The 13744-nt window shown below is 41.9% G+C and overlaps 1 protein-coding gene across 6 annotated transcripts in view; it reads right to left on the reverse strand.

Annotated features, from left to right (window-relative positions):
• The window catches only part of LOC106562870 (netrin-G2), a 167992-nt gene that overhangs the window by 49497 nt on the left and 104751 nt on the right, over positions 1-13744 (reverse strand). For 5 of the 6 annotated variants that reach the window (XR_006757594.1, XM_014127925.2, XM_014127927.2 and 2 more), the window contains one exon: positions 4943-5302. The exons of the other annotated variant lie outside the window; for it this stretch is intronic. Coding sequence is in view for 4 of the 5 variants with exons in the window: in XM_014127925.2 (XP_013983400.2) it covers positions 4943-5302 (360 nt within the window). In the remaining variant the exon portion in view is untranslated. The remainder of the gene's footprint in view (positions 1-4942; positions 5303-13744) is intronic. 6 annotated transcript variants of the gene reach the window in all.

The following is a 13744-nucleotide window of genomic DNA, read 5'->3' on the forward strand; positions in this document are numbered from 1 at the left end:
CTGAGATAAACTACTTTACTTTATCTAGTTTCATCCAAATATCATCCAATTGAATGAAAAACATGATTTTGACTGTTCGGGACCTTTAAGATGACCAGGCTATTGACCATTCAATGACCACATATTGATTATGCAGCACTACTGGGTGTATGGGTGCCATAGAAATACAATCTATTCTATGTATGGTTCCAGGTGTACCCTAGAAGTAGTCTCTATCAACAGCCAGGTGACATGAGAGTCTGCCATAGAGAGCCATTGCCTATCTATACATACATTGTCCCCCTGTGGCTCAGTTGGTAGAGCATGGTGTTTGCAATGCCAGGGTTGTGGGTTCGATTCCCACGGGGGGCCAGTACAGAGAAGAAAAAAAAAAATGTATGAAATGTATGCATTCAATACTGTAAATCGCTCTGGATTAGAGCGTCTGCTAAATGACTAAAATGTAAAATGTACATAGGTATGGCCTTTTCTGTGACGGAGACACATAAGAGCCCGCTATTCATCTATATGGAGCTTACCTAGATGATCATTTAGCTTACACACTCCCTGAGGATTTTCCTCCCAGGCGGTCACCCCTCCACGCCAACTGATAGATCGTGCTGCTGCGCCGCAGAGAGAGGGGACACTGGCAGCTGTTCCCAGAGCACCCTGTCCCCTCGTCCCGCTTTAAACAGCTGGCTCCCAGCCATCATACCTCATCAACGTGACCCCGCCCCCATCCCCCTCATGTCTGAGTCTCGCGATTTTCCCTCTTCCCATTCTCCATACGGGATAGGTAGCGATTGGTTAACACCTCCTCATACATGCATGCACACGTGCGTAAACACAACACACACGTATGCATGTACACAGGGATACCACAGAGAGGACCCACTGGGTACAGACATCATATCATTCTCTAATTTTGGTTTACATTTGGTTGAGTTGTCAACTAATGTTAATTCAACATGAAATCAACAGCAAAAATGTCACCATATCATTGGATTTAGGTTAAAAGTTGGGTGACAAAAATGCAAAATTCCCATACGTTGATCACTTTTTTCAAATCCAATCAGTTTTCCAATCAGCTTTCCAGTTAGTTTTCCACAGTACATCTTTCCAATCAGTTTTCCAATCAGTTTTCCACAGTACATCTTTCCAATCAGTTTTCCACAGTACATCTTTCCAATCAGTTTTCCAATCAGTTTTCCATGTTTTCCAATCAGCTTTCCAATTAGTTTTCCACAGTACATCTTTCCAATCAGTTTTCCAATCAGTTTTCCACAGTACATCTTTCCAATCAGTTTTCCACAGTACATCATTCCAATAAGTTTTCCACAGTACATCTTTCCAATCAGTTTTCCAATCAGTTTTCCATGTTTTCCAATCAGTTTTCCAATCAGTTTTCCACAGTACATCTTTCCAATCAGCTTTCCAATCAGTTTTCCACAGTACATCTTTCCAATCAGCTTTCCAATCAGTTTTCCAATCAGTTTTCCATGTTTTCCAATCAGTTTTCCAATTAGTTTTCCACAGTACATCTTTCCAATCAGCTTTCCAATTAATTTTCCACAGTACATCTTTCCAATCAGCTTTCCAATCAGTTTTCCACAGTACATCTTTCCAATCAGCTTTCCAATCAGTTTTCCACAGTACATCTTTCCAGTCAGCTTTCCAATACGTTTTCCACAGTACATCTTTCCAATCAGCTTTCCAATCAGTTTTCCACAGTACATCTTTCCAATCAGTTTTCCAATCAGTTTTCCACAGTACATCTTTCCAATCAGTTTTCCACAGTACATCTTTCCAATCAGCTTTCCAATTAGTTTTCCACAGTACATCTTTCCAATCAGTTTTCCAATCAGTTTTCCATGTTTTCCAATCAGTTTTCCAATTAGTTTTCCACAGTACATCTTTCCAATCAGCTTTCCAATTAATTTTCCACAGTACATCTTTCCAATCAGCTTTCCAATCAGTTTTCCACAGTACATCTTTCCAATCAGCTTTCCAATCAGTTTTCCACAGTACATCTTTCCAGTCAGCTTTCCATTACGTTTTCCACAGTACATCTTTCCAATCAGTTTTCCACAGTACATCTTTCCAATCAGTTTTCCAATCAGTTTTCCATGTTTTCCAATCAGTTTTCCAATCAGTTTTCCACAGTACATCTTTCCAATCAGTTTTCCACAGTACATCTTTCCAATCAGCTTTCCAATCAGTTTTCCACAGTACATCTTTCCAATCAGTTTTCCACAGTACATCTTTCCAATCAGCTTTCCAATTAGTTTTCCACAGTACATCTTTCCAATCAGCTTTCCAATTAGTTTTCCACAGTACATCTTTCCAATCAGCTTTCCAATCAGTTTTCCAATCAGTTTTCCATGTTTTCCAATCAGTTTTCCAATTAGTTTTCCACAGTACATCTTTCCAATCAGCTTTCCAATTAATTTTCCACAGTACATCTTTCCAATCAGCTTTCCAATCAGTTTTCCACAGTACATCTTTCCAATCAGCTTTCCAATCAGTTTTCCACAGTACATCTTTCCAGTCAGCTTTCCAATAAGTTTTCCACAGTACATCTTTCCAATCAGCTTTCCAATCAGTTTTCCACAGTACATCTTTCCAATCAGTTTTCCAATCAGTTTTCCACAGTACATCTTTCCAATCAGTTTTCCACAGTACATCTTTCCAATCAGCTTTCCAATCAGTTTTCCACAGTACATCTTTCCAATCAGTTTTCCAATCAGTTTTCCACAGTACATCTTTCCAATCAGTTTTCCACAGTACATCTTTCCAATCAGTTTTCCAATCAGTTTTCCACAGTACATTTTTTTGTTGAAATGACATGGAAACAACATTGATTCAACCAGTTTTTGCCCAGTGGGGACAAACACACACACACACTGAAAGAGAGTGCCACCAAATGGTGGTGGACTCCGAAAGATGCCAGTTTCGACTATAGGTGCAACTGTCCCAGAGTCCCGGTAAGAGGACTGAATAACCAGCAGGGGACAGGGATACAACTCACACTTTACTGCCACACCGAACAGACAGGCACACACACAGCAAACAAGAATAGAAGGAAACAGGTGTAATTGATAGTGTAAGTGATCGTTTTAAGTTCAGTGACGCACTAAAGGAAGTCCAGAGGAAGTCCAGAGGCAGGATTGTCCATGTGGAAAAAGTCCAGATGGGAGTTGAGGTGAAGGACAGGAGTTTATAGAGGTTGTTTCAATCTGCCATCCTGGAAACAACTAAAGAGTTCAAGGGCAGACTGGGGTCTCCAACCCCAGGATGGGCCACTGGTTTGCTGACCAGATCAGCTGACTCTGTTCTCTGGCAACCTTGTCCCTAATACATAGGTGTGAAGTGGCCTTCTGCAACAGGACAGTCCCAGGGCCAGAAAGAGGGTTTGAGAGAGGGTTCTGAGAAGTATTCATGGGCAACTGTAAGGGTTTCTACACACACACACACACACACACACACACACACACACACACACACACACACACACACACACACACACACACACACACACACACACACACACACACACACACACACACACACCTCTCTATGGGGTGGGTGGGCTGATCTCTCAGGGACACTGAAGTTTCACTGGCTGATCTAGCAAAACAGAGAGCATAAATGCATTTAATCTCAGTTACCCACGCTGCCTTGGGGGAGAGAGTGCTTCACAGCCATACCGGCATTAATCTCAATCGGCTCGTCAGCTCAACCCGTACTGTCTGACAAGCACGCACACACACACCCAGGGAGATGGGGTTGGATTTGTGTGTGTGTATGCGAGCGTGTGTGTGTGTGTGTGTGTGTGTGTGTGTGTGTGTAGACGGCTTAGCGGAGCAGGACAGTGATGGAGCTCTCAGATCATCTGCTCTGGTCACTGCCAGCAGTTTGATCGAGAGTCAACACAGCAACACTATTTGCCCTCTAGAGCTCCCTGACTCCCCACACCAATTCTCAACCAGCAGGCAAACTGCCTCCCTACAGAATCATGTTCACAGTGCCTGGCAGCATGTCATTCCAGCCACCAAAATTCCTTGACATAAACCGTACAAGTGAAATACTGCATCCATATTAGGAAGTCGTGACAGAGTTTTACCTGAAATTTGACAACTTCCTAATATGAATGCCGTAGATGTGGAGGTAGCCTACATGGAATTGTAAAATGTGAAGGGGGTGAATTTATGCATTGTCGAATATGGAGCAAATTGTGAATACAGTATAGACCTTTGACATTGTGTGTTGACAGCAAGTTTGATCAAGAGTGGTTCAAGGCCTCTTTATGAGTTGTGTAAAACCATTCTCTGGGGGTGATGATGCAAATGGATGGGATTTGTTTTGGCCTCCTCTCTCTACAGTGCCTCTCTCTCTCTCACTCACTCTCCTTCCCCTCTCTTCCTCTGCCAGTGGCTTGACAGGAACCCAGTGTCTCAGGAACATGTTGAAATCACACTGATTTCACACTGACAGTGAAGCAGGACTTTATCCCACCCTCTCTCGCTTTCTCTCACTCTAGCTTTTTCTCCCTCCCCTTCCACCGTCTCTCACTATCACTCTCTGTCTCTCTCACTCACACACACACACACTTAGACACACACACACACACACACACACACACACACACACACACACACACACACACACACACACACACACACACACACACACACACACACACACACACACACACACACACACCCCACATACATTAACTGGGTTTCAATATCATTATCTAAATTGAATGAGCAGCTCTGACATCGGATATGATTTTTGTTCCAGGCCTTACCTCTGAGGGAAGCCAGTCAGAGAGAAAATAGATTATAGTTCTATGACGCCACACCACAGGAATCCTTCAAATGAATCAGAATGCTTTTCAGTTTAGAGGCTATAGCTCTACTCTACATCTACTCTAAACTACTACTCTATGGGTCCAGCTTACCTTCTTCACTCTCCACAACCACTGGCTTAGGCAGCTCCGTTGGGGGCGGTGTTGTGACAGGGGGAGTACTCTCGGTCAGGAACGGTGACGTGAGCTCCTCCATTATCGGTGGAGGGGGTGTGGACTCCTCTGTGATAGACTGAGGGGTGGTTGTAGGGGGCGTGGCCTCTGTGGTAATGTTGATGGAAGTTGTACGTTTTTCCTCTATAAGTGGAGGTGGTGGAGGGGAATCGGTGGGGTTGATGGTGGTGGTTGGGGGGGGCATGCTGTAAATGAGGGGAGGCTCAGGTTCTGTAACAGGGGGCTCTGTTGTGGGAGTGGTGGTGGTGTCGGTTGGGGCCTCGGTTGAAAGGATGGGCTCTTGAGGAGAGAGAGAGAATGTGAAAGGGATGAGAAATGAGTGGTGTAAGGCATTAGCATAGGGAGTGTTGTCTCAGATTGTTTATCCAAAGAAAGCCAAGCTTTTCGTTTCTCTGACCCACACACGTACGCGCACACACACACACATAGACAGACTTGCAAAATGTGCATATAAGCACATGCACAAAAGTGTCAGCATGCACAAGCACATACTCGTGAAACACTTGCAGGCACACGCACAGAAGTGAAGATATGATGGAAGTGTGATTTCACACTGCTGAGTTTGACTAAACTCAAAAGCTGTGCCTTGTTAACCCTTTCCCTACTTTGTGCAGTACAATCCCAGCGTGCTGCTCTGCTCTTCACACCTATGGGGGGATGTTACTGCAGAGGCAAGTTCTTTTGAGTTTACTGCAGAAGATGCAGTAGACTGTTGTGGTAAGAGACAACTGACTGCAATACTAATGGTCCACTTCAGGCTGACAGTATGTGTGTGAGTATTTGTATGGGTCTGTACTGGCTTTAGTAGATTGTGGTACATTAGATCTATGGAGAAATGCAAATGATATACATCCGTTTAAGAGGTTAATCTACACAACTTGTAAATACTGATGTCATACATACACATTAGATAAACAATATAGTAGCAAAGATTTATACTAGATCTATGGCAAATACACAAGATGGTGTACTACATGATAGCCCTATTAGCTAATATACACACTATTGCAGGGGTTCCCAAACTTTTGGGGAATTCTGTGATAGCAAATTCATTAGGGACCCCCTCAATCAGAACACAACTCTGTCTTTACAGTGTGATAAAAATAACATACAAGGAGTTTTACTATGACAAGACTAACCAAGTCTCAGGCCCTGGGTCTAGGGCCTTGGGAACCTAACATTTTAAAGGCCCCCCTCTTAGCATCGGGGATCATTTCTATTGCTTTTTCACAGTAAATTTCCTGCAATTCTACACAGTTTTCCATGGAACATAAAGAAACAATTGCAGTTTAAAAGCACATTCCTGCAATTCTACACATTGTCCCATGGGGCAGAGAGACAATTTTGTAGTTTCAAAGTTTAAATTAAAGTGCACATTTTTACTGAGTACTATGGATCCCTGTGAGCCTCCCAGGCCCTGTTGTGCATCTAAGGGTAGCCTATATTTTAGATGAATAATATTACATTGTATTGCAACCTCTAAACTTGCTCCACAGACCCCTTGGCCAAATTCATTTAATCTGTTTGTCACGAGTGTCGTATAGAGTGGACCAAGGCGCAGCGGGTTGAGTGCTCATTTTGATGTTTATTCTTAAATAACCACGAACACTACACAAAACAAGAAAACAACGACCGACAACTAAACAGTTTGCAGGCTAACCCTAGCAGTGCAAAACAACTACCCACAATACCCTATTTCAAATTACCCCTATACATAGGACCTTCAATCAGAGGCAACGAGGAACAGCTGCCTCCAATTGAAGGTCACATCAATAAACTGAACATAGAACTATACAACCTAGAACTAACATACACACATGGCCCAACAACCCCGAAACACTCTAAACAAATACCCCCTGCCACGTCCTGACCAAACTACAATAACAAATAACCCCTTTACTGGTCAGGACGTGACACTGTTGTTGCTAGCAATATTGAATATTGCCGCAGTACCTCCGCGGACCCCAGTTTGGGAACCCCTGTACTAGTGTACTACAAAGGCCACTAGCTCTTTGTGTTAAAGCATTAATAACAAGCTGGATGTTGGCTTTCGAAATATCAAGCTAAAAAACATATAGCTCAATAGTCCCTGGTTGGCTATATCACAAAATAATTTGCAGTGTTAAATCAACACTTAAAGAGTTCATGTTAACACTATCTCAGAGTACATATGGTCCCACTCTACAGAGTGTAAAAAGTACTCTGATTATAGTATTACATTTTGAGTGTTAATGTAAAATATTAACACTGCATTCCACTTGCCAGTGTTACTAAAATGTAACACTATAGGGTAACTAACTAATTATTTTCAACACTAGTGTTGATCTAGAGTTCACTCCTATTAGTGTTAAACAAAAACACTATTACAGTCAGTCATTTTTGGTGTTGTTTTAACACTGTATGGTGTAAAGCCTAATTTTCATATTTCCCAAGGTAACTTTTCTTTTCGAGTGAATTGTAGAGTTACCACCCATGACTGTTTTTGTAATACCCCTTTCATAGTAATGCATTTTCCCGCCAGTTTTATCATACCGCCATCTTTTTTTCCACCTTTTCTTTATATCTGAAAGGTATTGCCGGTATCAAAGCCAAAACTTTAATTTCCTCCAAACGGCCTAGTAATTATTTCAGTAAAGTTGTGCATACAGCTTAGTATGAAACGTAGCCGAAATGCTGGAAGCGGCTTTGGCTCACATTACGCTCTTAATTAAACTCTTGATGGTTGCTAGGCTCGCCTGTTAACCATCTTCCTACCAGTTCTAAACTTTGCAAGGCATGTCACTTCGCCCATCTTTTCGCATAGCCCACCACTAAGCATGCACTGTCTTCCTAACCACAACTGGATGGATACATAAAGAATTAGGCTACTGTGGGAATAAATATCACTGAATGACAAAAATATAGGGTAATGCAATTGAAGTCATGTACAGTATCAAATTGTTACACACTGAAACTCGCAGTCAAGCAATCCTTGTAATACATTTGAAGCAATTGCCTACCCACGTGTGGTCAACTAGAACTCCCAAACTTGGTCTTAGGGCCACCCCTGGGTGCACATTTTGTTTTCAAATAGCCGACTCATCATCAAGCTTTGATTATTTGAATCAGCTGTGTAGTGCTAGGGAAAAAAACTAAACGTGCACCCGGGGGGTGGGGGCCACAAGACCGAGTTTGGGAAACGTTGAACTAGATGATAATTTCAGCACTGTTTTGATGCCATCATGCTGCTTTGAGACAAGCGTGGGGACTCGTCTTGGTAAATCAATAAATGTCTGATTTTAGTTTTCCCTGAATCTCCGTTTGGATATTGGTTAGGTTATAATTACGCTGGGAAAATGTTAGCTAAGTTGAGGTGAGTGCTGCCTATGATCATCTTGTCTAGTTGGCTAATTTATTAGAACATTTTGTCATGTTATGTAGTTTAACAAATGGATCATTTTGCTCTTCACTCGCAGTCACTTAGTAGCCTAGGCCTACTCCCAACCAAAAGCCTGTGACTTACTTCACGGACTTCACTGATTTTGTTTCACTGATTCTCTGTCTGTATAGGCTATTTGGCTAATTCGTTTCTGACTGGGTAAATAAGTGGAGGTGGTAGCTTATCTATTAGTTGCTCATCTATAACTGATCAGAAACATTTAGCATGTAATAATGTAGCCTAAATCAAGTGTAGGCCTATTAGTTTGCTCAATCACATAGGCAACTCCAAAAGCCAGCGGAGGTTGTGAAATATGAACGAGACTCACATGCATTTCAAAATAGGATTGCGATTATTTTCTATCAGTATTATGATGAAGGTAAGACTCACTAACAAAGCGGGGTGAGGGTAGGAAAGAGATGAAATGTGGATTTTCAAAAGGCTTGGGCTTGGGCTGCGTTTCAAAATATAACTGTTTTATATGACAGCTGTTCCACACGTTCCCATGACACAAGTTGTGTGGGAAAAATATTTGTTGTATTTTATTCTGTTATATTCCATTATATTCTTACTATAAAATATATGTTTTGACTGTGATTGGGTGTCTTGTCTGTTTAATTAACAAAATAACAAACTATTGATTTAATTTGGATGGCACACAAAAATGTGTAATGGGTTCGCACTCAAAAAGATGTCGCATGAAGCTTACTTCATTTTTAGTGCATCAGGGATAGCGTACACAGACGTTTTGGAAGCCATGGCTGCACAGACTCGCAACAGGCCTAATTAAACATTTTAATGTTTTTTAGGACCTGCCTAAATGAATTAATAATGGATTTATTTTTGATGGTGTATATTCTCAATGGATTTATTAAAATAGACATCCACCCACATCTGCACACCACTACTAACACTTGTCCCCTGTATGCCGGCATGTGCACGGGAGGTATACAAGGTGTCTGTTTGTAAGGGGGTCATATAAACATTGCCCAAATTTTTCTGAAGGCTAAATACTGTGTGAAAGCAGTATTAGTGACAGCAGACATGGCTGTTGAATTCTTTCCTTTTAAAGGCCTGTGGATTTCACCAAATGAGTATCTAGGTCAGAATTAGATACATTATAATAATGGCTGCCGTTTTAAGCTCGAGACCCAAATGAGAAATGTACTGTCCTCAAACAACCCAAATTAAGAAGAAATAGATGCTCAGGGCCCAATTTGGGTCCCAAACTATAGGTTAAGATAACCTGATCTAGGCGAATGTTATCATTAAAATGGAACTTTATGACAATACATTACATATATCACAAGGCCTTACTTTGATGGCCTAGTTTTACCATAACTCAGTGGTGTTGGGAAACTCTTGGTTTACATGCCACATCAGGCCTGTAAGTCACATAATGCTGGCTTGCAAAGTGATTTGTAATTCCTATAGGAACCAAGCCAGAGTTAGGATATCCAACAGTTGGAATATGTATTCACCTGCAACCTGCATTCAGAATGACTGCCAGGGTAGGGGTAGATTGAAAACTGACTACCTCAATAATCTAATCTGGAGCAACCATCTCAGTAACAGGTGCAATAAGCCAAACTTCTAACAGATTGGATTAGTTTAGAAAAATGTATGCTATTTATCTTTGTGTAGCATAAAATGTATCAATCATTCAATATACATGCAAAAACACAGATATTAAAAGAAACAATTTTGAAAATCGCCCTGCAATAGAGCATGCCGGGAAATATTATATATGTTTCTATGTAGAACCCTTTTGCCTTCCAAAAAACCCTTCTTGCCTTCCAAAGAATCGTTCTTGCCTTCTAACGAATCATCAAATAATACTTCTTCCAAAAAATGGTTCTTAGGATGTTAAAGGTTCTAGATTGAACCCTTTGCCTTTAAAATAACCTTTGTCTTCCAAAAGCAGTTCTTCAGATCAAAACGGTTCTTGGTAGGTCCCTCCACAAATAACCCTTTTGGAACCTTTTTTCTAAGAGTGTATAGTCTGTGGATGACTATAGGCCATTGGTGATGACTATAGGCCACAGCCTCACCTGTCTTGAGCCCCACCTGTTTAGCTAAAAAATAAATACAAAAAATATAAATTGTTCTTGTTGTCTGTTTTGCATGTTATTTTGGCATTAATATGTGTCACAAACAATGTAAAACATTTTTTGTTTTGCAAAAAATCTACATACAAATTAGTCTCTTTTTTTTGCTTTCTTGAGTAAGGAAGCTCCAAAATGCAGGTGTTTTAGCCTAGCTCAGTGCTTTCTGTGGTGGTGGGGCAGCCAGTGGAAAATACCGTGATTGGCTCAGTGTTCTGTCACTCATGGGGACACTATGTCACCGCAAAATCTACGGGGAGAGCTCAAAAATTAAAGCCCCTTGGGTGCTGCCATAGAGTTAGTACGTCCAATGACACACTGTTGTTTGATTTGATTTATTAGGATCCCCATTAGCTGACGCCAATGGTAACAGCCATGTAAAAACATGAACATGTAGTGTGTGTGTGTGCATCTATCAGTTACACATACATGTCAGTACATACACACAACAAGTAGGTCACATGGGGAGAAGCGTTGTGCCATGAGATGTTGCTATATTTGTTTTATATTTGCTTTATATTTGCTGTTCACTTGCTCTATATAAGATGGAATGGCGTATAATACTGTACGTTTCCTTGAATTTGATCTGGACCTGGGGACTGTGAAAATACTCCTGGTGGCATGTCTGGTGGGGTAAGTGTGTGTGTCAGTGCTGTGTGTAAGTTGACTATGCAAACAATTTGGAATTTCCAACACATTAATGTTTCTTATAAAAACAAGAAATGACGCAGTCAGTCTTTCCTCAACTCTTAGCTAAGAGAGACGGGAATGCATACTATTAATATTAGCCCTCTGATTATTTTTAATTTGTATTTATTTCACCTTTATTTAACCAGGTAGGCTAGTTTAGAACAAGTTCTCATTTACAACTGCGACCTGGCCAAGATAAAGCAAAGCAGTTCGACACGAACAACAACACAGAGTTACACATAGAATAAACAAACATACAGTCAATAATACAGTACAAAAAGTCTATATACAGTGTGTGCAAATGAGGTAGGATAAGGGAGGTAAGGCAATAAATAGGCCATGGTGGCGAAGTAATTACAATATAGCAATTAAACACTGGAATGGTAGATGTGCAGAATGTGCAAGTAGAGATACTGGGGTGCAAAGGAGCAAGATAAATAAATAAATAAATAAATACAGTATGGGGATGGGGTAGTTGGATGGGCTATTTACAGATGGGCTATGTACAGGTGCAGTGATCTGTGAGCTGCTCTGACAGCTGGTGCTTAAAGATAGCGAGGGAGATATGAGTCTCCAGCTTCAGTGATTTTTGCAGTTCGTTCCAGTCATTGGCAGCAGAGAACTGGAAGGAAAGGCGGCCAAAGGAAGAATTGGCTTTGGGAGTGAACAGTAGCACCACCCGTAGCACCTGCTGGAGCGCGTGCGACGGGTGGGTGCTTCAATGGTGACTAGTGAGCTGAGATAAGGCAGGGCTTTACCTAGCAGAGACTTGTAGATGACCTGGAGCCAGTGGGTTTGGCGACGAGTATGAAGCGAGGGCCAGCCAACGAGAGCGTACAGGTCGCAGTGGTGGGTAGTATATGGGGCTTTGGTGACAAAACGGATGGCACTGTGATAGACTGCATCCAATTTGTTGAGTAGAGTGTTGGAGGCTATTTTGTAAATGACATGGCCGAAATCGAGGATCGGTAGGATGGTCAGTTTTACGAGGGTATGTTTGGCAGCATGAGTGAAGAATGCTGTTGCGAAATAATTTTTGATTGAAGAAGCTTAATGTGAGTCTGGAAGGAGAGTTTACAGTCTAACAGACGCCTAGGTATTTGTAGTTGTCCACATATTCTAAGTCAGAACCGTATAGAGTAGTGATGCTAGACGGGCGGTCAGGTGCGGGCAGCGATCGGTTGAAGAGCATGCATTTAGTTTTACTTGCATTTAAGAGCCGTTGGAGGCCACGGAAGGAGAGTTGTATGGCATTGAAGCTCGTCTGGAGGTTAGTTAACACAGTGTCCAAAGAAGGGCCAGATGTATACAGAATGGTGTCGTCTGTTCAGAGGTGGATAAAGGAATCACCAACAGCAAGAGCGACATCATTGATGTATACAGAGAAGAGAGTCGGCCCAAGAATTGAACCCTGTGGCACCCCTATAGAGACTGCCAGAGGTCCGGACAACAGGCCCTCCGATTTGTAATGAAGAGCAAGAGGTTCTGGGCCAGCCGCAGCTTAACTAGGTGCACATACGTACTGTATGTACGAATTCTGTATGTACGAATTGTCTCTGTATGTACGAATTCTCTCTGGGAGAATCTCAATTGCATACTCCTCGTGTCCTCTCCTCGCCTCCTTCTCAAATCCCATTGCATGAGAAAGCCAAAGATCCCTCCCCTCTGACCTTCTCCAATGAGTTTTGAAAAGGAGGCAATGAGAGAGGATGCGAGTAGAATGCACTTGAGATTCTCCCTCTGACCAGCCCTCCTCTCCTGTCCTCTCCTCTCCTCTCCTCTCCTCTCCTCTCCTCTCCTCTCCTCTCCCCTCCCCTCCCCACACCCCTGGCCAAATTGACCAATGCGGTCAGAGAACTGTAGATCCTTCTGGCTGGCCACTGGACAACTAATCCCCTGTCCATCTGAGCATGCTCAGTAGCAGAGACAGACCGGCTGGGGGAGGGAGGCCCGTGAGACTAATAAAGGAGAGTGGATCTACAGATTAAGGCAGCCCTCTGCAGCTCTCTGATCCAGAGTGGTTGGGTTAAATGCGGAAGACACATTTTGTTTGAATTGCATTAATTTGTGCAACTGACTAGGTATCCCATTTCCCTTTCCCTACAATGAGCTCCAAAAGTATTTGAACAGTGACACATTTTTAGTTTTTTTTGGCTCTGTAGTCCAGCACTTTGGATTTGAAATGATAACATGGATTTGAAATTACTTTGAGGTTAAAGTTCAGGCTGTCAGCTTTAATTTGAGGGTATTTTCATTCATATTGGGTGAACCGTTTAGAAATTACAGCATTTCACATTGCGTTTCAGATTATTTTCTGCCCAATAGAAATGAATAGCAAATAATGTACTGTCATTTTTATTGTAAATAAAAATAGAATATGTTTCGAAACACTTCTACATTAATGTGAATGCTTCCATGATGACGGCTATTGCGTCGGGCCAAACAACGCCATTTACCTGCGACTGTATTCATGATACAGCACTGCCTCTTGTGCCTTATTTAAGTATG

The sequence above is a fragment of the Salmo salar genome, chromosome ssa11, assembly GCF_905237065.1.
Source record: "Salmo salar chromosome ssa11, Ssal_v3.1, whole genome shotgun sequence".
Taxonomy (NCBI): Eukaryota; Metazoa; Chordata; class Actinopteri; order Salmoniformes; family Salmonidae; genus Salmo; species Salmo salar.